The 24471-nt window shown below is 37.0% G+C and overlaps 1 protein-coding gene across 13 annotated transcripts in view; it reads left to right on the forward strand.

Annotated features, from left to right (window-relative positions):
- The window catches only part of PTPN13 (protein tyrosine phosphatase non-receptor type 13), a 222882-nt gene that overhangs the window by 190611 nt on the left and 7800 nt on the right, over positions 1–24471 (forward strand). For all 13 annotated transcript variants that reach the window (XM_019025698.4, XM_063705403.1, XM_063705405.1 and 10 more), the window contains 7 exons: positions 969–1062; positions 1739–1876; positions 2356–2444; positions 14306–14361; positions 16551–16654; positions 21146–21294; positions 22719–22809. In XM_019025698.4, coding sequence (XP_018881243.4) covers positions 969–1062; positions 1739–1876; positions 2356–2444; positions 14306–14361; positions 16551–16654; positions 21146–21294; positions 22719–22809 — 721 coding nt within the window. The remainder of the gene's footprint in view (positions 1–968; positions 1063–1738; positions 1877–2355; positions 2445–14305; positions 14362–16550; positions 16655–21145; positions 21295–22718; positions 22810–24471) is intronic.

Consider the following 24471-nt stretch of genomic DNA (forward strand, 5'->3'; position numbering starts at 1 on the left):
TGTTCATGGCTACCAGCATTTTTTTGTTGGAGTTAAAATCTTCCAGGAAGTCTCCCAAACAATACTCTGTCCTTGAATGCTAATATCTATACTATTAATTTCTCATTGAGAATGGAGTTTCATAATCCAGTGATGCTTTTTGATATTATATTACCACTATTTATTTTTTAAAATTCTATTGCATCTACCATGTGTACTTTTTATCTTAATAGAATGAGTGAAACCTTGAGAGCAAAGCACAACCTTTTATTTGTATAAAATTATTTTAATTTATTCCAAGCATTTATTTTTGCATTTTTTCAAGTCATTTTTCTTTTGATAGGCTATGCTCCATGAAGTGCTTTACAGTTGAACATTGCATTCAAAATTTACATTCTATTCAATAATTATTCTATTGTTATGAATTCATTGTTTTTCTTAAATTTATATGAGACTTAGACTAGATTTGAAAATCTTTATACCTAATAGATTATCAGGTCACTAAATTGGAGACTATATCCATGTAATAGACTCACAAGTACTTGAAAAGTTGGTATTTTCTCTTTCCCTCAACTTCTAAGCTTTAATAGTCCTATTAAACTTTTTTTAAATTGTATGAAAGACAAGTCTTATAAAATTGCTTCAAAAAAGAGATGTCTACAGTCAGATATTTTAAGAAGTACTACGTAATAGAGTTATCTTTTAGCAACTCAAAGTTTATATTAGCAAGGACTGTGAAAATTCCTGGAATAAAAATTTTGAGTTAATGTTGTTTCACCTAGTGTTTCCAGATTTATTTAATGATGGGAAGCCCCATGCCCTGTGCACATTTAATTGCACTGATATTTCCTTCAAACACTGATCTAAGGTGGAGAGATGTAAAATAGATCTTGTACTAAGAAAGAAGAGGAGAGAGACAATGTGCAGTCCTCCGATCCTGGAAGTTAGTAAAATACTATCTGATGATTTGCTTTGGTTTTATGCTTTAGGTTGCTGGGGAAGAAATAAATGAAATATCGTACCCCAAAGGAAAATGTTCTACTTATCAGATAAAGGGATCACCAAACTTGACTCTGTCCAAAGGTAGTTTTCCAAATCAGTCATCTAATTACTCTAAATGCCCTAATAATTCAGATAATTAAAAAAAAAAAGTATCGTCTTTTCTTTGCTTTATATGTTACTGTAGCTTTAAAGGGAAAGATTATTGGTCAAATAAACAAAAGAACAATATACAAATGTCCCAGTATTCATTCTCGTCTCTGAGACTAATTTTTTTTAAATGGTTGAAAAGATAGCTGCTGTGTTTTACAGTGTTTCTTGTATTTTGTGAAGTAGCAATTCACAGGCTACCTAATAGTTTAGAAAAAGTGTCTTGAGGATGTTTTGTCTGATCTATTATATCCTTAATCATTGTAACATAACTTTGTTTCTTTCATAAATTAATACATTGAGAGTCATTTAATTTAAGAAAATAAACATTAAATTATTAATGCCTTGTGAAAAGCCATATCACCAACATTGATTTTAGTTTATTCTTTGTAATTTGCATTTGTGTGGTCTTCCATCATAGCAGCCAGGGTAGTTTTAGAACTAAAAATGACTGGATCACATTAGTGTAAACTACTTTTCCAGTCATTGCTACTTTTAAAATTGGTTACTTAAAATTTGAAAGCACCTAGCAAATTCTATTTAACACGTTGTTCCTTTCTCGTGTCAATATTTTTAAAGTAAAACCCCATGTAAATTATTATTTTTCAAGAATCTTATATACAAGAAGATGACATTTATGATGATTCCCAAGAAGCTGAAGTTATCCAGTCTCTGCTCGATGTTGTGGATGAGGAAGCCCAGAATCTTTTAAACGAAAATAATGCAGCAGGAAACTCCTGTGGTCCAGGTACATGAACCAGATGAATAAATTGGTATACTATGGAGTACAAGAACGTCTCTAAGGAGCATTTTTTGAGTAAATATGTAATGCATTAGTTCTTCCTCTGTTCCTCATTCATGTGTAATATTTCAGAAACAAAATAGAATTTGTTATCTCCTATTTTTTTTATTTTCCATATTTGTAAGTGGGTTACCTTATTAGTGAGGTCTCCAAATGTATCATTTATATCATGGCTTTTACTTCTAGTAGGGTTAGTCCAAACATTTTCCCCCAGCCATTCTCATTTTAATTTTAGTAGATAATTTTAACCAGAAATTTTATACCAATATGTACTTGATCATTTCTTCCTAACTTTTCTAGTTAAAACGTTGAAACTATTTATGGGTATTGGTTTATACACTGCCTTCTTTTGCAGGCAAATGAAAACTTTTCTACTTCCTCAGTAGTTTTATAAATTCCTCTTGGCCTATATATTCCTCTCTCAGGTACATTAAAGATGAATGGGAAGTTATCAGAAGAGAGAACAGAAGATACAGACTGCGATGGTTCACCTTTACCTGAGTATTTTACTGAGGTAACAATAATACCTAAACAACCTAGGATATGACAGCTTGTTACAATTATGGGTTTAACCCAGAAGGTGAAATAATCAGAGATTATTTCTGTTTTACTCAAAAATTAAATTTAGGAGGAAAACGGAGATTAATTTCATGTGTTACGTTAAAGTGTCATCCTATTCTAGTGAAAGAATCATTACACAAATTTTCTCAAATTAAAAAAAATAGAAAAAAAATTAGTTTTCAAAAATGTAATGCTAAACTTTATAAATTATTCTTTAAAACCTTAAAACTTAGGATCTTCTGGGATATTAGGCTAAGGAAAAGCATGAAATAGTAGATAAATTATATTTAAGGTTCTTCAAGCTCAGCATCACCCTATGTATACAAATCTGACCTTGCTTAATATTCTGGGATAATTCTCCTCATTATCCTTCTTAGTCTTCCTACTTCATATCTTCAAAATTATTAAAACTGTGCCGGTTTGAATGTTCTTACACTAGTTATCATGCATGCTTATACTTACACACAATCTCATCCATACATGACTGTTCATTAAATATTTACAAATAATGTGTATATATACAAGGAAGCTTACGGCTGATAAGTATGTATTTCTCAAGCTACAAGAATAATCATACAAATATTAGATATCTCAAAATGTGGCATTCGCTAGTGGTTTTTCTTAAGATGTTCTTTCATATAATCGGAATATTAATAATTATAGTAAAAATAGGCTCTTTAGAGAAGATTTTCTGAACATTTTAAGTCATGACTTTATCACATTTTTATTAATATTTAATAGTAATATTAAAATGCCCCTTAAAATGTATGTTGTAATGTCTTTTAACTAAGAAAATAAAAATCTTTAATTGCCATTTCAGAAATGTGATGTAGGCCGGGCGCGTTGGCTCATGGCGGTAATCCCAGCACTTTTGGAAGGCCGAGGAGGGCAGATCACTTGAGGTCAGGAGTTCAAGACCAGCCTGGCCAACATGGTGAAACCCTGTCTCTGCCAAAAATATAAAAAATTAGCCAGATGTGGTGGCGCACGCCTGTATTCCCAGCCCCTCGGGAGGCTGAGGCAGGAGAATCACTTGACCCAAGAGGCAGAGGTTGCATTGAGCAGAGATCATGCCGTTGCACTCCAGCCTGGGCAATGGAGCGAGACTCAGTCTCAAAAAAAAAAAAGTCATGTCACATGCTTTTTCTTTTAAAAAAGTAAGGAAAGCTTGTTAATATAGATTCTCATTTATACTGAGCTATGACTGTTTTATGGCAGAAAACTTCTTTCAATCTTTTTTTTATTATTTTCATTATGAAAATATTACATCCTTATTGTAAAAAAGTTTCCAACAGAATCTTCAAAACTTTAAGTCCTAGCCGGGCATGGTGGCTCACGCCTGTAATCCCAGCACTCTGGGAGGCCAAGGTAAGCGGATCACCTGAGGTTGGGAGTTCAAGACCAGCCTGGCCAACATGGAGAAACCCCGTCTCTACTAAAAATACAAAATTAGCCGGGCAAGGTGGTACATGCCTGTAATCCCAGCTACTCGGGAGGCTGAGGCAGGAGATTCCCTTGAACCTGGCAGACGGAGGTTGCGGTGAGCCGAAATCACGCCATTGCCCTCCAGCCTGGGCAACAAGAGCGAGATTCTATCTCAAAAAAAAAAAAAAAGTCCCTTTTTAAAAACATATTTGTCTTATTCATCTGAGGTAGCTATTGTTAAAAATTTTGATTTCTACCTTTCCACTGTGCATATCAAAACATAAATATTTGTATACATACATAATTTTTTAATATACGTTTTATCACATGGTTCTGAATTTGGTTTTCACTTAACAATCATTACCCTCTTTCCATGTGAGACGTATAAATTTGCCTCATACTTTTTAAAGCCTTCCTATTATTTTATTGTAAGGTTATACCATAATTTATTAAATTGGCCATCTGTTGATGAATTTTAGATTTCTTATCAATAAGAGGAAACAAATTATTAGGAACTATGTAATTGTCTTGCCACTGGAGTACAGATAGATCCTGCAAATACATGCATTGAGAATACATTTTGGGCTGGATAAATTAGTGCTTCCTGAATAAATGGGACTTCTGCTTTAGAATCTGTTTTAAATAATGGTAAACAAAGCAAAGAAAGTGAGGGAACAAATTTAGGAAAGGAGTAACAGGGATCTTAGATTAAAACATTTAAAAATTTTATTTGTATCTAATTCTAGGAACATGTTTAAATCACTATGGCAATTATATTCATAAGCAGACAAATTTAAAATTTGCAAATATGACTAATCTCCCCTAGCTGAAAAGAAGACCAAGCTAGTATTCTGGAAAAGTTTTCTGTTTCATCTTGTATTTCTAGAATATTACCTACATTTTAGAACTGGCTAGTTTTAAAAATTATTTAGAACTTATGACAATAATCTTTTGTAAGTGCTTGAAATCACCCTAAACAAATTGTATATTATTTACTGAATTGGTTCTAACAGTATATTCTGTAACTTTGAAAGTTTTATCATGTGCCAAAAGTTAAGATGCTAACCATTGGTATTACAAAAGTATAGGAATATCTTCTTATAGAAGATTATACCTCTGATAGCTATTTATACATTCATTGTATTTCTTATTCAGTATTGTAATTATACTCTTTAGTACCTGTTAGTGAAGTACTTCAGGTCAATGCCTGTGTCTTATTTAAGAATGAAAGAATGAATGCTAATCGTATACATTACTATAAATTATTGTCTACAGTTTCAAAACCATTCAGCTATTGAACTCATCTGACTAATTTTGCTGGGGATAATAGGGTAAGAAGAGGTGTTAGGGTTTCTGTCCTAAATTTGCTTGTCCAGTCTAGTAGTCAACTTGAGGGAAGTACACATGTAAAAAAGTAAATAATTTTTAAAAAGCTATAGAAACATATTCTGTTAAATGTTTATATGGAGTTCAGTGGGACCTACAAAGAAGGGGGGAAATGGTAGGGGCTACACAGGAGTAGGTGGATAAAGTTATTAAAGCTTTCTAAAGAATTAGCATCTTAAAGGTATTTGATAGTTAAGCTAGGAAAGAGCATTCCATACATACCGTGGAGCTGCTTTAGCAGAGGAATGAAGGCATAGATGAGCCTGGAACATTCAGGACACTAAGTCATTGCGAGTAGGGTATCACAGGGTGTCTTGAAAGCTAAACCTAAAAAGATAGGCAAGGTATTAGTTCATGAAGTGACTTACATGCCATGCCAAGGAATTTGATCTTTCCACATCTCTTGCCACTGAAATGGATCAATATGCTTTCTAATTCTGGTTATTTTTTAATGGCTTTAATTTCTTCAAGCGTAGTCTTGTTATGTAGTGTTTTTAATTTCTTAAGCAAAAACAAGGCAAAAACTTTTAGTGACTCTACATCACCTGAGGATAATCCTGCTTGACTGGTTGGATCTCAGGACTGGCTTTATGGGCATTCAACCAGTGCAATCACACAGAACCCTGTGCTTGTAAGAGCCTCCTACTTCTAATATGCTATAGTGCTGTGCTATCACCAACTTGAAGTTCTTAGTAAGTTTTTAACAAGAGATACCTTATTTGCATGTGACTCTTGGCGCTACAAATTAGGTAGTTCGTCGTAGATCTAGGAGATATCTCCTCTACTCTCAAGTTACTGGATCTGGATTCCTTGAGCACTAGGATTGTAAAATAACCTTCAAAGGGGCTGACCATGATAAAAAAAAATCTTAAATATATTCATTGAGGCAGTAACACAGCTGCCTCCTCTTCCAAAGGTCCTTCAGTCCATAGTGACAAGAAACTGAAGGACAATCTTCTTAATGCAACCCTTCCCCATACACAAGTGAACTTTACAAAAATAGTGGTAATTGGTTAATACAGGTATCACTGTAGCTTCTTTTTTTTTTTTTTTTTTGAGCAACAGCAAGATTTATTGTGAAGGGCAAAAGAACAAAGCTTCCACAGTGTGGAAGGGGACCCAAGCAGGTTGCCCCACTGTAACTTATTTCTAATTGAGCTTTACCTCACCATTTTCATTTAATAATTGTGTCATTAAAATTTTCATATTTATAATAGCACTTGACTCTTATAAAAGGCTTTGTACTTTCTAAAATCATTATACACATACTATATTCTTAGACCAGGATTGTAATGGGGAATAAGAAATCCAAATGACTTTAGTTGGAAAAAAATTTTAATCCAGACTAAAATGAGCAGCTTCTCAAAAGAGATGAGTTTCCTTTTAGTTGACAGTGGATTAAAACCTTTTTTCTTCTACTGTAGAAGTTCTACATTTACATCAACTAAATTGAAATTATTATCAGGGTAATTTAATTATGGTACTTTTTAACTCTACAAAGTCTGTAACTGAAAGGTCATATTACAGGTGTCATTTTTATTAAATTGATGAAATAACCTATGTCACAGACATAAGTGTGTGTGGGCACACAGTGGTGAACAGATTGACATGATTCCTGCCTTGGTAGAGCTTAATGATGGAGAGGAAAGGAGAAAAAATCAAACACACAAATAAATATGTAATTACAAGTTGTGTTAAGGTCTGTGAAGTTTGTTTGTTGTTTTTAAGTGCCACACACACACACACACACACACACACACACACACAAAGAATAACCAAGGAAACCTGCTTTAGATTGGGTGGATAGAAAATATCTTCAGGAGGAGAAGACACAATGCTGAATTTTTTAGTAAGGATTCACCATCAGAAGGGCTTTGTGGTAGGAAGAGATGAGTGATTTTGAAGAACTGAAAGACCCATGAATTTGAAGCCACTGGGTAAAGGGGAGATTATAAAAGTAGACAGGGCCTTCAAGGGAATTTCCTATTTGTTAAGAAAATTTGTCCTCATAAAGATTCAATTGTATAATTTACTGACCATTTAAGAATACAATTTGGGGGTGGTCGCTTCCAAAATGACTGAATAGGAACAACTCCGGTCTGCCACTCCCAACAAAATCGACGCAGAAGACAGGTGATTTCTGCATTTCCAACTGAGGTGCCTGGTTCATCTCAATGGGACTCGTTGGACAGTGGGTGCAACCTACGGAGGGCGGGCTGAAGCAGGGTGGGGCGTCGCCTCACACGGGAAGCACAAGGGGTCAGGGGACTTCCCTTTCCTAGCCAGGCAAAGCCATGACAGACTGTACCTGGAGAAATGGTACACCCCTGACCAAACACTGTGCTTTTCCCACAGTCCCAGCAACCAGCAGACCAGGAGATACCATCCCATGTCTGGCTCAGTGGGTCCCAAGCCCACAGAGCCTTGCTCACTGCCAGCGCAGCAGTCTGAGATCAACCTGTGACACTGCAGCTTGACCAGTGGGGGGCATCCACGATTGCTGAGGCTTGAGTAGCTCACAGTGTAAACAAAGCAGCCGGGAAGCTTGAACAGGGCAGAGCCCACCGCAACTCAGCAAGGCCTACTGCCTCTCTAGATTCCACCTCTGGGGGCAGGGCAGAGCAGAACAAAAGGAAGCAGACAGCTTCTCCAGACTTAAATGTCCCTGTCTGACAACTCTGAAGAGAGCAATGGTTCTCCCAGCATGGCGTTCGAACTCTAAGAATGGACAGACTGCCTCCTCAAGTGGGTCCCTGATCCCTGTGTAGCCTGACTGGGAGACACCTCCCAGTAGGGGCCGACAGACACCTCAAACAGGCAGGTGTCCCTCTGGGACGAAGCTTCCAGAGGAAGGATCAGGCAGCAATATTTGCTGTTCTGCAGCCTCTGCTGGTGATACCCAGGCAAACAGGGTCTGGAGTGGACCTCCAGCAAACTCCAACAGACCTGCAGCTGAGGGGCCTGTTAGAAGGGAAACTAACAAACAGAAAGGAATAACATCAACATCAACAAAAAGGACATCCACACCAAAACCCTATCTGTAGGTCACCAACATCTAAGACCAAAGGTAGATAAAACCACAAAGATGGGAAGAAACCAGAGCAGAAAAGCAGAAAATTCCAAAAAATAGAGTGCCTCTTCTCCTCCAAAGGATCGCAGCTCCTTGCCAGCAAGGGAACAAAACTGGACAGAGAATGAGTTTGACAAGTTGACAGAAATAGACTTCAGAAGGTCGGTAATAACAAACTTTCCCAAGCAAAAGGAGCATGTTCTAACACATTGCAAGAAAGCTAAAAACCTTGAAAAAAAGGTTAGATGAATGGCTAACTAGAATAAACAGTGTAGAGAAGAGCTTAAATGACCTGATGAAGCTGAAAACCACAGCACAAGAACTTCATGACGCATGCACAAGCTTCAATCGCCAATTCGATCAAGTAGAAGAAAGGATATCAGTGATTGAAGATCAAATTAATGAAATAAAGCAAGAAGACAAGATTAGAGAAAAAAGAGTGAAATGAAATGAACAAACGCTCTTAGAAATATGGGACTGTGTGAAAAGACCAAATCTACATTTGATTGGTGTACCAGAAAGGATGGGCAGAATGGAACCAATTTAGAAAACACTCTTCAGGATACTATCCAGGAGAACTTCACTAACCTAGCAAGGCAGGCCAACATTCAAATTCAGGAAATATAGAAAACACCACAAAGATACTCCTTGAAAAGAGCAACCCCAAGACACATAATTGTCAGATTCACCAAGGGTGCAATGAAGGAAAAAATGTTAAGTGCAGCCAGAGAGAAAGGTCAGGTTGCCCACAAAGGGAAGCCCATCAGAATAACAGCGATCTCTCAGCAGAAAGCCTACAAGCCAGAAGAGAGTGGAGGCCAATATTCAACATTCTTAAAGAAAAGAATGTTCAACTCAGAATCTCATATCCAGCCAAACTAAGCTTCATAAGTGAAGGAGAAATAAAATCCTTTGCAGACAAGCAAATGCTGACAGATTTTGTCACCACCAGGCCTGCCTAACAAGAGCTCCTGAAGGAAGCACTAAACATGGAAAGGAACATCCAGTACCAGCCACTGCAAAAACATGCCAAGTGGTAAAGACTATCGATGCTGTGAAGAAACTGCATCAATTAACAGGCAAAATAACAAGCTAACATCATAATGACAAGATCAAATTCACACATAACAATATTAACCTTAAGTGTGTATGGGCTAAATGCCCCAATTAAAAGACACAGACTGGCAAATTGGATAAAGAGTCAAGACCCATTGGTGTGCTGTATTCAGGAGACCCATCTCATGTGCAATGACGTGCATAGGCTCAAAATAAAGGGATGGGGGAAGATCTACCAAGCCAATGGAAAGCAAAAAAAGCAGGGGTTGCAATCCTAGTCTCTGATAAAATAGACTTTAAACCAACAAAGATCAAAAAAGACAAGGCCACTATATAATGGTAAAGGGATCAAATCAACAAGAAGAACTAACTATCCTAAATATATGTGCACCCAATACAGGAGCACCCAGATTCATAAAGCAAGTCTTTAGAGATCTACAAAGAGACTTGGACTCCTACACAATAATAATGGGAGACTTTAACACCCCACTGTCAATATTAGACAGGTCAACAAGACAGAAGGTTAACAGGGATATCCAGGACTTGAACTCAGCTCTGTACCAAGTGGACGTAATAGATATTTACAGAACTCTCCACCCCAAATCAGCAGAATATACATTCTTCTCAGCACCACATCACACTTATTCTAAAATTGACCACATAATTGGAAGTAAAACACTACTCAGCAAATGTAAAAGAACAGAAATTACAACAAACTATCTCTCAGACCATAGTGCAATCAAATTAGAACTCAGGATTAATGAACTTAACTCAAAACCACACAACTACATGGAAACTGAACAACCTGCTCCTGAGTGACTACTGGGTACATAACAAAATGAAGGCAGAAATAAAGATGTCCTTTGAAACCAATGACAACAAAGACACAACATACCAGAATCTCTGGGACACATTTAAAGCAGTATGTAGAGGGAAATTTATAGCACTAAATGCCCACAAGAGAAACCAGGAAAGATCTAAAATTGACAGCCTAATATCACAATGAAAAGAACTAGAGAAGCAAGAGCAAACACATTCAAAAGCTAGCAGAAGGCAAGAAATAACTAAGATCAGAGCAGAACTGAAGGAGATAGAGACACAAAAAACCCTTCAAAAAATCAGTGAATCCAGGAGCTAGTTTTTTGAAAATATCAACAAAATAGACTGCTAGCAAGACTAATAAAGAAGAAAAGAGAGAAAAATCAAATAGACGCAATAAAAAATGATAAAGGGGATATCACCACCTATCCCACAGAAATACAAACTGCCATCAGAGAATACTGTAAATACCTCTATGCAAATAACCTAGAAAATCTAGAAGAAATTGATAAATTCCTGGACACATACACCCTCCCAAGACTAAACCAGGAAGAAGTTGAATCTGAATAGACCAATAACAGGCTCTGAAATTGACGCAATAATTAATAGCCTACCAACCAAAAGAATCCAGGACCAGATGGATTTACAGTCGAATTCTACCAGAGGTACAAAGAGGAGCTGGTACCATTCCTTCTGAAACTATTCCAATGAATAGAAAAAGAGGGAATCCTCCCTAACTCATTTTATGAGGCTAGCATCATCCTGACACCAAAGCCTGGCAGAGACATACACACAAAAAAAAGAATTTTAGGCCAATATCCCTGGTGAACATCGATGTGAAAATCCTCAATAAAATACTGGCAAACTGAATCCAGCAGCACATCAAAAAGCTTATCCACCATCATCAAGTCAGCTTCATCCCTGGGATGCAAGGCTGGTTCAACATATACAAATCAATAAACATAATCCATCACATAAAGAGAACCAACAACAAAAACCACATGATTATCTCAATAGATGCAGAAAAGGCCTTCAACAAAATTCAACAGCCCTTCATACTAAAAACTCTCAATAAACTAGGTATCAATGGAACCTACCTCAAAATAATAAATGCTATTTATGACAAACCCACAGCCAATATCATACTGAATGGGCAAAAACTGGAAGCATTCCCTTTGAAAACCAGCACAAGACAAGGATGCCCTCTCTCACCACTCCTATTCAACACAGTATTGGAAATTCTGGCTAGGGCAATCAGGCTAGAGAAAGAAATAAAGGGTATTCAATTAGGAAAAGAAGAAGTCAAATTGTCTCTGTTTGCAGATGACATGATTGTATATTTAGAAAACCCCATTGTCTCAGCCCAAAATCTCCTTAAGCTGATAAGCAACTTCAGCAAACTCTCAGCGTACAAAATCAATGTGCAAAAATCGCAAGCATTCATATGCACCAACAGTAGACAGCCAAATCATGTGTGAACTCCCATTCACAATTACCACAAAGAAAAAAAAATACCTAGGAATCCAACTTACAAGGGATGTGAAGGACCTCTTCAAGCAGAACTACAAACCACTGCTCAACGAAATAAAAGAGGACACAAACAAATGGAAGAACATTCCATGCTCATGGATAGGAAGAATCAATATTGTGAAAAGGGCCATACTGCCCAAAGTAATTTACAGATTCAATGCTATCCCCATCAAGCTACCACTGACTTTCTTCCCAGAATTGGAAAAAACTACTTTAAAGTTCATATGGAACCCAAAAAGAGTCCGCATAGCCAAGACAATCCTAAGCAAAAAGAACAAAGCTGGAGGCATCACACTACCTGACTTCAAACTATACTACAAGGCTACAGTAACCAAAACAGCATGGTACTGGTACCAAAACAGATATAAAGACGAATGGAACAGAACAGAGGCCTTAGAAATAATACTACCCATCTACAGCCATCTGATCTTTGACAACCCTGACAAAAACAAGCAATGGGGAAAGGATTCCCTATTTAATAAATAGTGCTGGGGAAACTGGCTGGCCATATGTAGCAAGCTGAAACTGGATCCCTTCCTTATGCCATATACAAAAATTAACTCAAGATGGATTAAAGACGTAAATGTAAGACCTAACACCATAAAAACCCTATAAGAAAACCTAGGTGATACCATTCAGGACATAGGCATGGGCAAAGACTTCATGACTAAAACAGCAAAAGCAATGGCAACAAAAGCCAAAATTGACAAATGGGATCTAATTAAAGAGCTTCTGCTCAGCAAAAGAAACTCATTAGAGTGAACAGGCAACCTACCAAATGGGAGAAAACTTTTGCAATCTACCCATCTGACAAAGGACTAATATCCTGAATCTACAAATAACTTAAACAAATTTACAAGAAAAAAACAATTCCATCCAAAAGTGGGCAAAGGATATGAACAGACTCTTCTGAAAAGAAGACATTTATGCCGCCAACAGACATGAAAAAATGCTCGTCATCACTGGTCATCAGAGAAATGCAAATCAAAACCGCAATGAGATACCATCTCATGCCGGTTAGAATGGCAATCATTAAGTCAGGAAACAACAGATGCTGAAGAGGATGTGGAGAAATAGGAACGCTTTTACACTGTTGGTGGGATCGTAAAGTAGTTCAACCTTTGTGAAAGACAGTGTGGCAATTCCTCAAGGATCTAGAACTAGAAATACCATTTGACCCAGTGATCACATTACTGGGCATATACCCAAAGGATTATAAATCACGTACCATAAAGACACATGCACACGTATGTTTATTGCAGCACTGTTCACAATAGCAAAGACATGAAACCAACCCAAATGTCCATCAATGATAGACTGAATAAAGAAAATGTGGCACATATACACCGTGGAATACTATGCAGCCATAAAACAGGATGAGTTAATGTCCTTTGCACAGACATGGATGAAGCTGGAAACCATCATTCTAAGCAAACTATCACAAGGACAGAAAACCAAACACCACATGTTCTCACTCATAGGTGGGAGTTGAACAATGAGAACACATGGACACAGGGCGGGGAATGTCACACACCAGGGCCTTTTGGGGTTTGGGGGCCTGGGGGAGGGATAGCATTAGGAGAAATACCTAATGTAAATGATGAGTTGATGGGTACAGCAAACCAACAAGGCACATGTATACCTACATAACCTGCATGTTGTGCACATGTACCCTAGAACTTAAAGTATAATAGAAAAAATAATACAATTTGGCATTTCTTTCTAATTGTAGCATACTGCTCCTGCTGCAGTATTTGAATCTCTGAAACACACCATACTCAGTTAAAGTATGAGTTGACTAATCTTTAATGATAAAGGGGCAATATATTATAATTTAACATATTTGAAACTACTAAGATTTTCTTGAAGCTGTTTTTAGATTTTAAAATTGAAGTAGAAAAGCATATACCAAATGTGCGTATCTAAATAATCATTAATTCACACTTTCATCTTTTTCATCTTTATCTCTTTCCTATTAATATTTTTAATATAAGAAATGAAGGCCAGGCTGGCTTCAGTGGCTCACACCTGTAATCCCAACACTTTGGGAGGCTGAGGCAGGAGAGTAGCCCAAGGCTAGGAGTTTAAGACCAGCCTGTGCAACATAGTGAGATCCCATCTCTACAGAAAAAAAGATTTTTTAAATTACCTGGGCATGGTGGCATGCACCTGTAGTCCCCTAGCTACTCAGGAGGCTGAGGCGGGAGGATTGCTTGAGCCCAAGAGTTTGAGGTTACAGTGAGTCATGATTGTACCACTGGACTCTAGCCCAGGCAACAGACTCCATCTCTTTAAAAAAATGAAAAGCCAAGATGAGTGTGAAGATACCTAAGTGGGAGCAGCAAAGACTGTTGGGCCACTGATGCCTCAGCCACTGTTTGGAGTGTATTAATTGAATGTCATATGTGTCTTTGTAATATAAGGATGAACAATAACTGTAAATATAGGAAATAACTAACAGGAAAAAAATAGTATGCGATTTTTTTGTTACAATGGGCTGATTTGATTCTTATATATTTTTATTGTAGGCCACCAAAATGAATGGCTGTGAAGAATATTGTGAAGAAAAAGTAAAAAGTGAAAGGTGAGAAAATAATTTTCAAAGTATCCATAATGCTTCTATCTATCTATCTGTCTGTCTATAAATGCTCTGAAGATTTCCATTTGTTTTCCAGTATAAAATAAGCATAGTTGAGTAAATTATAAAACTATGGCTGAATATTAAGAATTTTTTAAATTTTCGGGCCAGGTGCGGTGGCTCATGCCTGTAATCCCAGTGCTTTGGGAGGCTGAGGTGGGCAGATCACTTGAGGTCAGGAGTTCAAGACTAGCCTGGCCAACATGGTGAAACCCTGTTCTCTACTAAAAATACAAGAACCCAGGCATGGTGTCTCATGCCTGTAATCCCAGCACTTTGGGTGGCTGAGATGGGCAGATCACTTGAGGCCAGGAGTTGGAGACCAGCCTGGCCAACATGGTGAAACCCCACCTCTGCTAAAAATATAAAAATTAGCTGGGTGTGGTGACACATGCCTGTAATCCCAGCTACTCAGGAGGCTGAGGCAGGAGAATTGCTGGAACCCAGGAGGTGGATGTTACAGTGAGCCGAGATCGTGCCACTGCACTCCAGCCTGAGCAACAGAGCAAGACTCTGTCTCAAAAAAAAAAAGAAAGAAAAAAAGTTTTAAATTTTTTGTTACAAGGAGGTTCTAGTGACATGTGAAAATGTGTTTATTATACTATTGCTTCAAGAAAGCAATATTCTCTTAACCATTGGAAAAAATGAATGAAAGCGTGACCCTAAATGGAAATGTGGCAACAATCATGATAGTGACTGTCTTCTCCTATTGGGTTATGGGTCATTTATTTTTCAGTTTCTCTATTTTTCTATACTTTAAAAATTTTTTAATTTTTAATGAGAAAATGAAACCAAAAAAAGTAAGAAACCCACAAAATATGTTTTAAAACCCATAAAAATATTTTTTAAACAATTTCTAATTATAAAGTAAGGTCTTTTTTTACAAAAATATATATGAGGGAAAGGTTTTTTATCTATGAGGGGACTTCAGAAAGTTCATGAAAAAATAGAGTTTAAAAGATAAAAATATAAAATATAAACTTTATTAACATAAGCTCCATCAAGTTTAGCACACTTTTGTAGGTGATGATACCAGCCATTTAGTTAATCCCTAAAAAACTGAAGGTCCTGCAAATTTAACCATATCAATGCAGTCTTTTTTACATTAACTGAAGAAAAATGCATGCCCTTAACAGATTTTTTGAGATTGAGAAACAAAAAGTCAGAAGGAGCCAAATAACGACTCTAAGATGGATTCCTGGTAATTTCCCACTGAAGCTCACAAAATTGCCTTGTTTGATGAGAGGAATGAGCAGGAACATTGTCACACAAGAGGAGAACTCTCCAGTGAAGCTTTCCCAGACATTTCATGGATGTAGAGCTTTTTAACCCAGCAAAATAAGTGTTGTCACCCACAGTGAGTTAGAACAGGGGGAAACATCTGTCATAAAAGCAGCGTAATTACTGCCCTGTTGACATTTTGGGAGCATTAGTCCATGTCCTGGTGTATACTAATGTCATCAGATGAAAGTACTCTGCTTTGTTCCCCCTGAATATCAGAAAGTTAAAAACATATTCAGGCTTTTACGTAATCCTTTTTCACTTCACCTTAGCACTAAACACCGTTCTCCTACCTAGTTTCTCTTTCCTAGCCATCCACCTTACCAAAGAGGGCATCTGTTACGCACTCCCAAAATATTGAGAACTTGTACTGGGTTTCATTACATTAAGTGAGTGCCCAGGTACAGGAGTGTCCTTCTGGCCTCCTGTTGTAGCAAAAGGCTATACCCATCAATAGAGACTTCTTTAAATAAATTAAGATACATTCATATTTTGCAATAGTGGGCAGCTGCTGAAAAGAAGGAGAAAGAGCTATATGCCGGTACAATTGTAATCACTCATCCATGTTGAAGGATAGAAACAAAACCACCACCTTCTCCATCCTCAAATGGACTCCTTCAGTTTAAAGTTCAAAGATGGGATCTGTCCAAGGATAAATTTTAAAACTGTATTAAACCATTCTACATCTCAGTTGTTTACATCTACCAATAAATTTTAAGAATTGTGGCTTTGGTTTTCTTAGACATTCTATTTTAAAATACTATAATAATTGTAGAGAAAATCATTCAGGGCCATAATGTTTAATTTGAGTACAAAAATGAAGAAAATGTTTCAAATGTGTTTTGTTTTCATAGCTTAATTCAGAAGTCACAAGAAAAGAAGACTGATGATGATGAAATAACATGGGGAAATGATGAGTTGCCAATAGAGAGAACAAACCATGAAGATTCTGATAAAGGCAAGAATTTTAATGACAATTTTTTCCTCAAAAATAATGAATTGGAAAAATGTTTTTAAGTGGTTTTCAGACTATATGGATATGCTGTTTTACCATATGTATACATTATTTGCTTTTTTTTTTTTCTTTTTTTGAGACAGAGGCTGGGAGTCCAGTGGGGCGATCTCGGCTCACTACAACCACCACCTCCCCAGTTCAAGCAATTCTCCTGCCTCAGCCTCGAGTAGCTGGGATTACAGGCAGGCGCCACCATGCCCAGCTAATTTTTGTATTTTTAGTAGAGACGGGGTTTCACCATGTTGGCCAGGCTGGTCTGGAACTCCTGACCTCAGATGATCCACCTACCTCAGCTTCCCAAAGTGCTGGGATTACAGGCATGAGCCACCGCACCCAGCCACATTATTTGCTTTTAAACATAAAGTTAAATCGTGTAGACAAAAATCAATATTCATTATATTACCAGATATTTGCACAGTTATATTCTAAAATTCTCAGTGGCTTGGAGTAAAACATGCAAATAAATGTATACATACTTTAAGTGGAAATATGAAGTCATAATTTGCCATTCTGGAAGGAGAAGTCAAGGGGCACTTTTTTTTTTTTTTTTTTTTTTTTTTTTGAGACAGAGTCTCGCTCTGTCATCCAGGGTGGAGAATACAGTGGCAAAATCTTGGCTCACTGCAACCTCCATCTCCTGAATTCAAGCAATTCTTCTGCCTCAGCCTCCCAAGTAGCTGGGATTACAAGTGCGCGCCACCACACCTGGCTATTTTTTCTATTTTTAGTAGAGATGGGGTTTCACCATGTTGGCCAGGCTGGTCTCTAACTCCTGAGCTCAGGCAATCCACCCACCTCGGCCTCCCAAAGTGCTGGGATTACAGGCGTGAGCCACGCCGCACCTGGCCAGAATTATTATTATCCTAGAATCCCAACCTCATCTTTTATGATCAGGAATCAATTGGTCTGTTTCACTATTACTGCCTTTTCATTTTATTACTGAGCCAATAGAGAAATGAAATTCTATCCAGTGTTTAATTCGTCTTATTTTATATCAGGAAGTGTCACTATAATGAAAGAACACGGTTTTGTCATTCAAAGCAAAGTCTTATTTTTTTTTTTTTTTTTTTAAGAAATTAACAGCTTAGGCTGGGCGTGCTGGCCCACACCTATAACCCTAGCACTTTGGGAGGCCGAAGCAGGCTGATCACCTGAGGTCAGGAGTTCAACCAGCCTGACCAACAGGCAAAACCTCGTCTCTTCTAAAAATACAAAAATTAGCTGCTCATGGTGGCAGGCACCTGTGATCCCAGCTACTCGGGAGGCTGAGACAGGAGAATCGCTTGAACCCCAGAGGCAGAGGTTGCAATGAGCCGAGATTGTGTCACTGCACTCCAGCCTGGGTGATAGAGTGAGATCCTGTCAGAAAGAAAGAAAGAGAGAAAGAGAGAGAAGGAGAGAAGGGAAGAAAGCAGGGAGGGAGGGAGGGAGGGAGGAAGGAAGGAAGGGGGGGAGGGAGGAAGGAAGGGAGGGAGGAAGGAAGTTAGTTTAATTAACACTTTCTTGAGTTGGCTAGACTGTTGGTATGTGTACAACATTCATGTCCAGCACTGTAGCCCTTGCTCATCCACCCAGCCTTTAAGTTCCTGTTGCACTGACATGCAGTTCTGTAAAAGTTATTTCATATGAGTAAATTTTGTATTCCCAGCCAACCTCTGCCCGAGCTAAATGTTAACCTTTTAGGTGTCTTGTATAGTTTTGTATCCCTCACAGTGCCAGCATCATTGCTGCCTATATCTTAGCTGCATCATCAAAATGCTTTAATCAGCTGATTGACATAATTAAAGCTACACTTGTGCAGTCTATAGCAAGACGTTTCCCCTCCCTTTTTCTAGGATAACAGTTGCCTTCAATTATAAATAATTTCCATACAGCAGGTACTAAATTAGACCCATAGCTCTTCTAAGATAGTTGACTCAACTCCCAAAGAATTCAAGGGAATTCTTTATTTGCATGGAGAAAACTATCGAACACCAGGGATAACTGGCCCTGAGTGCCAAGGATGAATGGTGAAGAGAGAAATCAGTGTTCCTGGAGTAATCTCCCATAGTAAGGAATTCCTGAATTGTCTCTCTTGCTTTCCCCATGTGCTTAGAAGCTAATTTAAATGAAAAGTAGTAACAGAACTAAATTTGATAATTTTTTGTAATGAGTTCCTGAGGTTTTTTGGGGGGATGAGGGGGCAGGTAAAAGTTTAAGTTGCATGTGTTATGCAGATTAGAATTTCAGTTACAGCTAAGCATACTTGTAAAACTTTAGGACAGCATTTCTCAAATTTGAGAACCTAAGAAGCACTGAGAATGTTTATGGACCAGTTTGAATAACATTTAATGCCATTATTTTAGATTATCAGTCTCTACTGGTGCCAAGGTGAGCAACACATTGCAATTCAAGGCACTGAAAAAATTCAGTGTTTAGTTACGACTTGGTTATTCAGGTGATCTAGAATGTGCTTTTTATATTATCTTGAAATTAAAAAAAAAATTTTAAATGCTTATGTAGAAATACTGGCCTCCATGGGTCAGCAGAGCCCAGTTTAAGAAAAACTAGGCTAAGAAATATCTGAAATATGTTTGGTTTTCTGCAATCAAGCTGTTCGTAAAAAGAATTTATATGTTTTACTTATGGTCACATTTTAGTGTAAAAGTATTGAAGCAAAGGATATTGTCATTATAATTCTCAATTACCTACTAAAATGATGGTTCCATTGGCTCTGTTGGAACAATTTAAAGGTATTTATTTAACTAAAAGTCTGTTTTTAAATAATTTGTTAGTCTTAACACATACCAATTTTGTATTTGTTTGATGTTCTGTAATTTTTTCATCTTTTCCCATCATTTATAAAGGCTTTCTGTATATATGAGATCAAGATTTTAGTGTGTGTGTGTGTGTGTGTGTGTGTGGTGTGTAAGGAGTCAGGGGAGCATAACTTAGAGAATATTGTGAAGTTTGGGATTCTTCAGAAAAATTCATCTTCTCTCACTGTAACAGAGTTCTGTTGTTGAAAGAATCCCATTTACTATTATCTAGAATACTTATTTTAAAAAATTGCCTACCTATTGTTTCCGAAATTCTGAGAACTAAGTACAATTACCTTTTTATGGCTGGTTTTGCAGGGAAAAGAAACAAGCTGTCCCCAGGCTGCCCATGATAAACCCCTTATCAAAAATTTTTTAAAAGTGCCATATGAGTCAAGAGAAGCAAAAAGAAACAACATAAACTCCTTTAGAAACTGTAAATAAATGAGAGACAAGAGCCTTAAAAACTTCTGAACGTCAGTGAGGTATCTCCTTAAAAGCTGGGTGTGGGAGTGTGCTAGGGCTGACTTTCCTGTGTTAATTGTAGTTATCAGCCTACCTATTAATTCTATTACCTTATTAATTCTCTCATATTTAAAGACTTTCCCTTTTGTAAGATGCGGTGAGAATGGGCTGAAATTAGTTCATTTGTTAGTTAAATCTGTTCTGGGGGACATATTATTAGTTGTTGCATATTTAAAGACTTTTCTGGCCAGGCACAATGGCTCATGCCTGGAATCCCAACACTTTGGGAGGCCGAGGCAGGTGGATCGCTTGAGCCCAGGAGTTCAGGACCAGCCTGGGCAACATGGCAAAACCCCATCTCTACAAAAAAATACAAAAAATTACCCAGGCGTGGTGGTGCTTACCTGTAGTCACAGCTACCAGGAAGGCTGAGGTGGGAGGATCACCTGAGACAGATGGTTGACATTACATTGAGCTGTGATTGTGCCATTGCACTTCAGCCTGGGCTACAGAATAAGACTGTGTGTGTGTGTGTATGTGTGTGTGTGTGTGTGTGTGTGTGTGTATAAAATAAATAAAATAAAGACCTTCTTAGCCAGGTACACACACATACATACATATATATTTTTATATATACACATACATACATATATATTTATTGTGTATATATATATACACACATATATACATATATATTTATTGTGTATATATATAAAATATACACACACACATATATAAATATAGAAAATAAATAAAATAAAGACCTTCCTAGCCAGGTGCAGTGGCTCACGTCTGTTATCCCAGCGCTTGGGGAAGCCAAGACAGGAGGATCACTTGAGGCCAGGAGTTCAAGACCAGCCTGGGCAACATAGGGAGACCCCGTCTCTTCAAAAATATTTAAAAATTAGCCAGGCACAGAGTGGTGCATGACTGTGGTCCCAGCTACTTGGGAAACTGAGGCAGGAAGATCCCTTGAGCCTGGTAGATCAAGGCTGCAGTGAGCTGTGATTACAGAACTGCACTCCATCGTAGGCGACAGAACAAGAGTCTATCTCTAAATAAATAAATAGACTTTCCCTTTTGTAAGATGAGGTGAACATAGGCTGAAATTAGTTCACTTAGTTAAATTGGTTCTGGAGGAACTGTTTTTAAATTGCTGTCTTCCTATTAGATCATTCCTTTCTGACAAACGATGAGCTCGCTGTACTCCCTGTCGTCAAAGTGCTTCCCTCTGGTAAATACACGGGTGCCAACTTAAAATCAGTCATTCGAGTCCTGCGGGGTTTGCTAGATCAAGGAATTCCTTCTAAGGAGCTGGAGGTAAGTGGCTTCTGCCAATGATTCTCTCCCAAAGTGTATGCATTTAGTTTGTAAGGAAAATGTATCTTTACTGGCCCAAGATTAGAAGAAATTTTGAAAATTTTCCAACTCTAAAAGCACCACCTTATCATATCTAGCAGAAAATTAATTTTTCTGATTAGGATCCCAATAATAGTGATTTAAAGGAATCACTTTAACTACCTGGAACTTGATACATTTCCCTGAAGATTATCCTTCCTGCCTCATAGTTAAGGTAAAAATGTTTAAAAAAAAAAAAAAAGCCAAGTATAAATTTCAACCATGCACTAAACTTTATAATTAGTGTATTGTAGATGTGTTTCATCATTAACAGAAGGTTCTAATTTAATACAGCTCCAAGAATGTGTGTCCTAGTTCAAAGCAGCAATGGCTCAGAGCCCTAGCTCCTGTGGTCTCATGGCACTGTCCTTATTTACCACTAGAAAAGAGAGTGGTTTTGAGGTTGACCTTGCCCCTCTTCCTCAAACCATCTGCTTATTTGCCTATTTCCTAAGCTTTGTAGCCACTAAAAGGAGTTAACATTAATAAAAGGTTCTGCTTTGTGCTTGTTGCTTTGTATATATTCCTCAAAATATTAATTCTGTTATAGACTGTGAAACTGAGGCTCACAGTAATTAAGGTATACTCTTCTTCTCATCGCCATGCTATGGAATGATTTGTTCTTCAAGTTCTTAGATTTAAATGTCACCATCAGAAAAGTTCCATCACAACCCTTATAAAGTAGTGTTTATAAGGATTTCTTTACCACAGCAGCTTATTGATTTCTTCAAGGCTTATACTACAATATTTGTTTACTTCTTTATTGTGTCTTTCTCCCAATAAGCTGTAAAGGCCAGGAGAGCCAAAATCTTATCTTCTTGCTCACCACTGTATTCCCATCACTTATTACAGTACCTTGCATATAATGGGCATGCAATATATATTTTTTGAATGAGCGAATGAATGAAAAGTGAGCAAGAGTTGACTTTAGAACCTAGGACTATCTGACCACAACACCACTACCACATGGAATATTCTATAACCCTCACAGACAATACTGTCAATAAATTGTGCTCTAGCTCATCACTTTATGGCAGAGTTGGGTTTTTTTAATTGTATTTTTTTCTAAAATATAAACACTTTTAAACAGAAGTTAAAAATTAAGACACAAAGTTCTGTCTCATAAAGTTGACTACAACATGTTCAATTAAAAGATACTTGTAACAATATATTTCAATGCTGACTTAACAAATCACTACTGACTTTAGACTTATTTAGGACATCTGTATTTAACACTCAGAATCAGCCTTAATCAACCAATTTTGCCCCTACACATTTAAAGTATTTGCAGTTATTACTGAATTACTGCTTATCTCAACAAATTTATTTCCATGTTTTGCTTACAGAATCTTCAAGAATTAAAACCTTTGGATCAGTGTCTAATTGGGCAAACTAAGGAAAACAGAAGGAAGAACAGATATAAAAATATACTTCCCTGTAAGTTCCAGTTTGGCTCCAGATTTAATATGTGATCAGTATAATATGAATGGATTAAAATTTTTTGTGTTTAACTTACCTATCCCTCACATAACCGTGTGCATGCGCATACATTCACAGATTTATATCAGTAACAAATACATTGAAATATTCCATGTAAATCCCCTTTTAAATTATGTAGGTATTCTGAAAATCAGTTAGAGAAACCTGAAATATTTGATAGGATATTCCTGAATTTTTACTAGTATACAGTATTAGAAATTAGTCGGTGATGCCAAATCATTAATTTTTAAATCTTTTTAAAAATAGGAACTGGCTTCTGGATGAGGATTTTCTTGGTTGGATTCATTTATCACAACCACCATCAATTTATTCCACTTATTTTTAGTTTAGAGAAATATCTATAGTAATGAATAGCTGTATATATACATATGACTACAGTGGTACTACCAGCCTACATTAGACATTTCAGATACCAGAAGGGAACAAAAGCAATCATTTTGGCCCGGTGCAGTGGCTCACACCTTTAATCCCTGTACTTTGGGAGGCCGAGGGAGGCAGATCACTTGAGATCAGAAGTTTAAGACCAGCCTGGCCAACATGGTGAAACCCCATCTCTACTGAAAAATACAGAAATTAGCTGAGAGTGGTGGCTCATGCTTATAATCCCAGCTACTTGGGAGGCTGAGGCAGGAGAATCACTTGAACCCGGGAGGCAGAGGTTGCAGTGAGCCAAGATCATGCCACTGCACTCCAGCCTGGGCAACAGAGTGAGACTCCAACTCAAAAAAAAAAAAAAAAGAAAAGAAAAGAAAAGCAGTAATTTTTACATGTATAAAAATCACATGTAAAAAAATCACACTGTGATTTTTTTTAATTATGTATGAATGTGTGTGCCAAAATACTGACCTCTAGCAAATTCTTATAATTACCAGCCACTTGTATACATGTTAGCACTTTGGATTATAACATATGACACACTGACCCTATCTTTACCAAGAAACCATAAATCTAAAGATAAATAATTAAAAAAATCAATAATGACAAGTCACATGATAAGTAATAATGCAATTGTATTTTTCTAATCCAGATAGAAAGTACAAATTCATTTTGGAAAGCTTCCTGTAAGAAATGAATCTTAGACAACATTTAAAAAATGGATCAGATCACTGTTTGGCATAAAGTATATGGGAGTTATTTTAGACAGCAAAATGGCCAGTTGAATATCTCAAAATCAGAATAGGACAAGCCATAAATCCAAAACTAATGAGTGGATTTATTCCCACAAAACAAATGACCAGTATGGACTAAGAGATAGAAGTCAAGTGAGAAGGGCAATTGGTAGGGGATTTTGAAACCTATCATTAAAAGGTTTTAGTTTGGTAATCACAGTAATTACCAGTTAAATTTATAGATATTTGAAATAGAAATAGAAATAACTTCTAAGGTATGTAATACATATACATTTATTCTCTTAGATAAATCTTAGACAATATAACCTCAGTGAATGATAGCTTGTACATACTTTTCACTGGAGCAGCCTGGTTTAAAAAATTACATTTTGACTATATGAAATTATAATAAAACAAAGATAAGGGCCTTTATGCCTGGATAATAAAATGAGCTGTTATTTTATTTATTGTGTTAATTTATTGTTTTGGC

The sequence above is a fragment of the Gorilla gorilla genome, chromosome 3, assembly GCF_029281585.2.
Source record: "Gorilla gorilla gorilla isolate KB3781 chromosome 3, NHGRI_mGorGor1-v2.1_pri, whole genome shotgun sequence".
Taxonomy (NCBI): domain Eukaryota; kingdom Metazoa; phylum Chordata; class Mammalia; order Primates; family Hominidae; genus Gorilla; species Gorilla gorilla.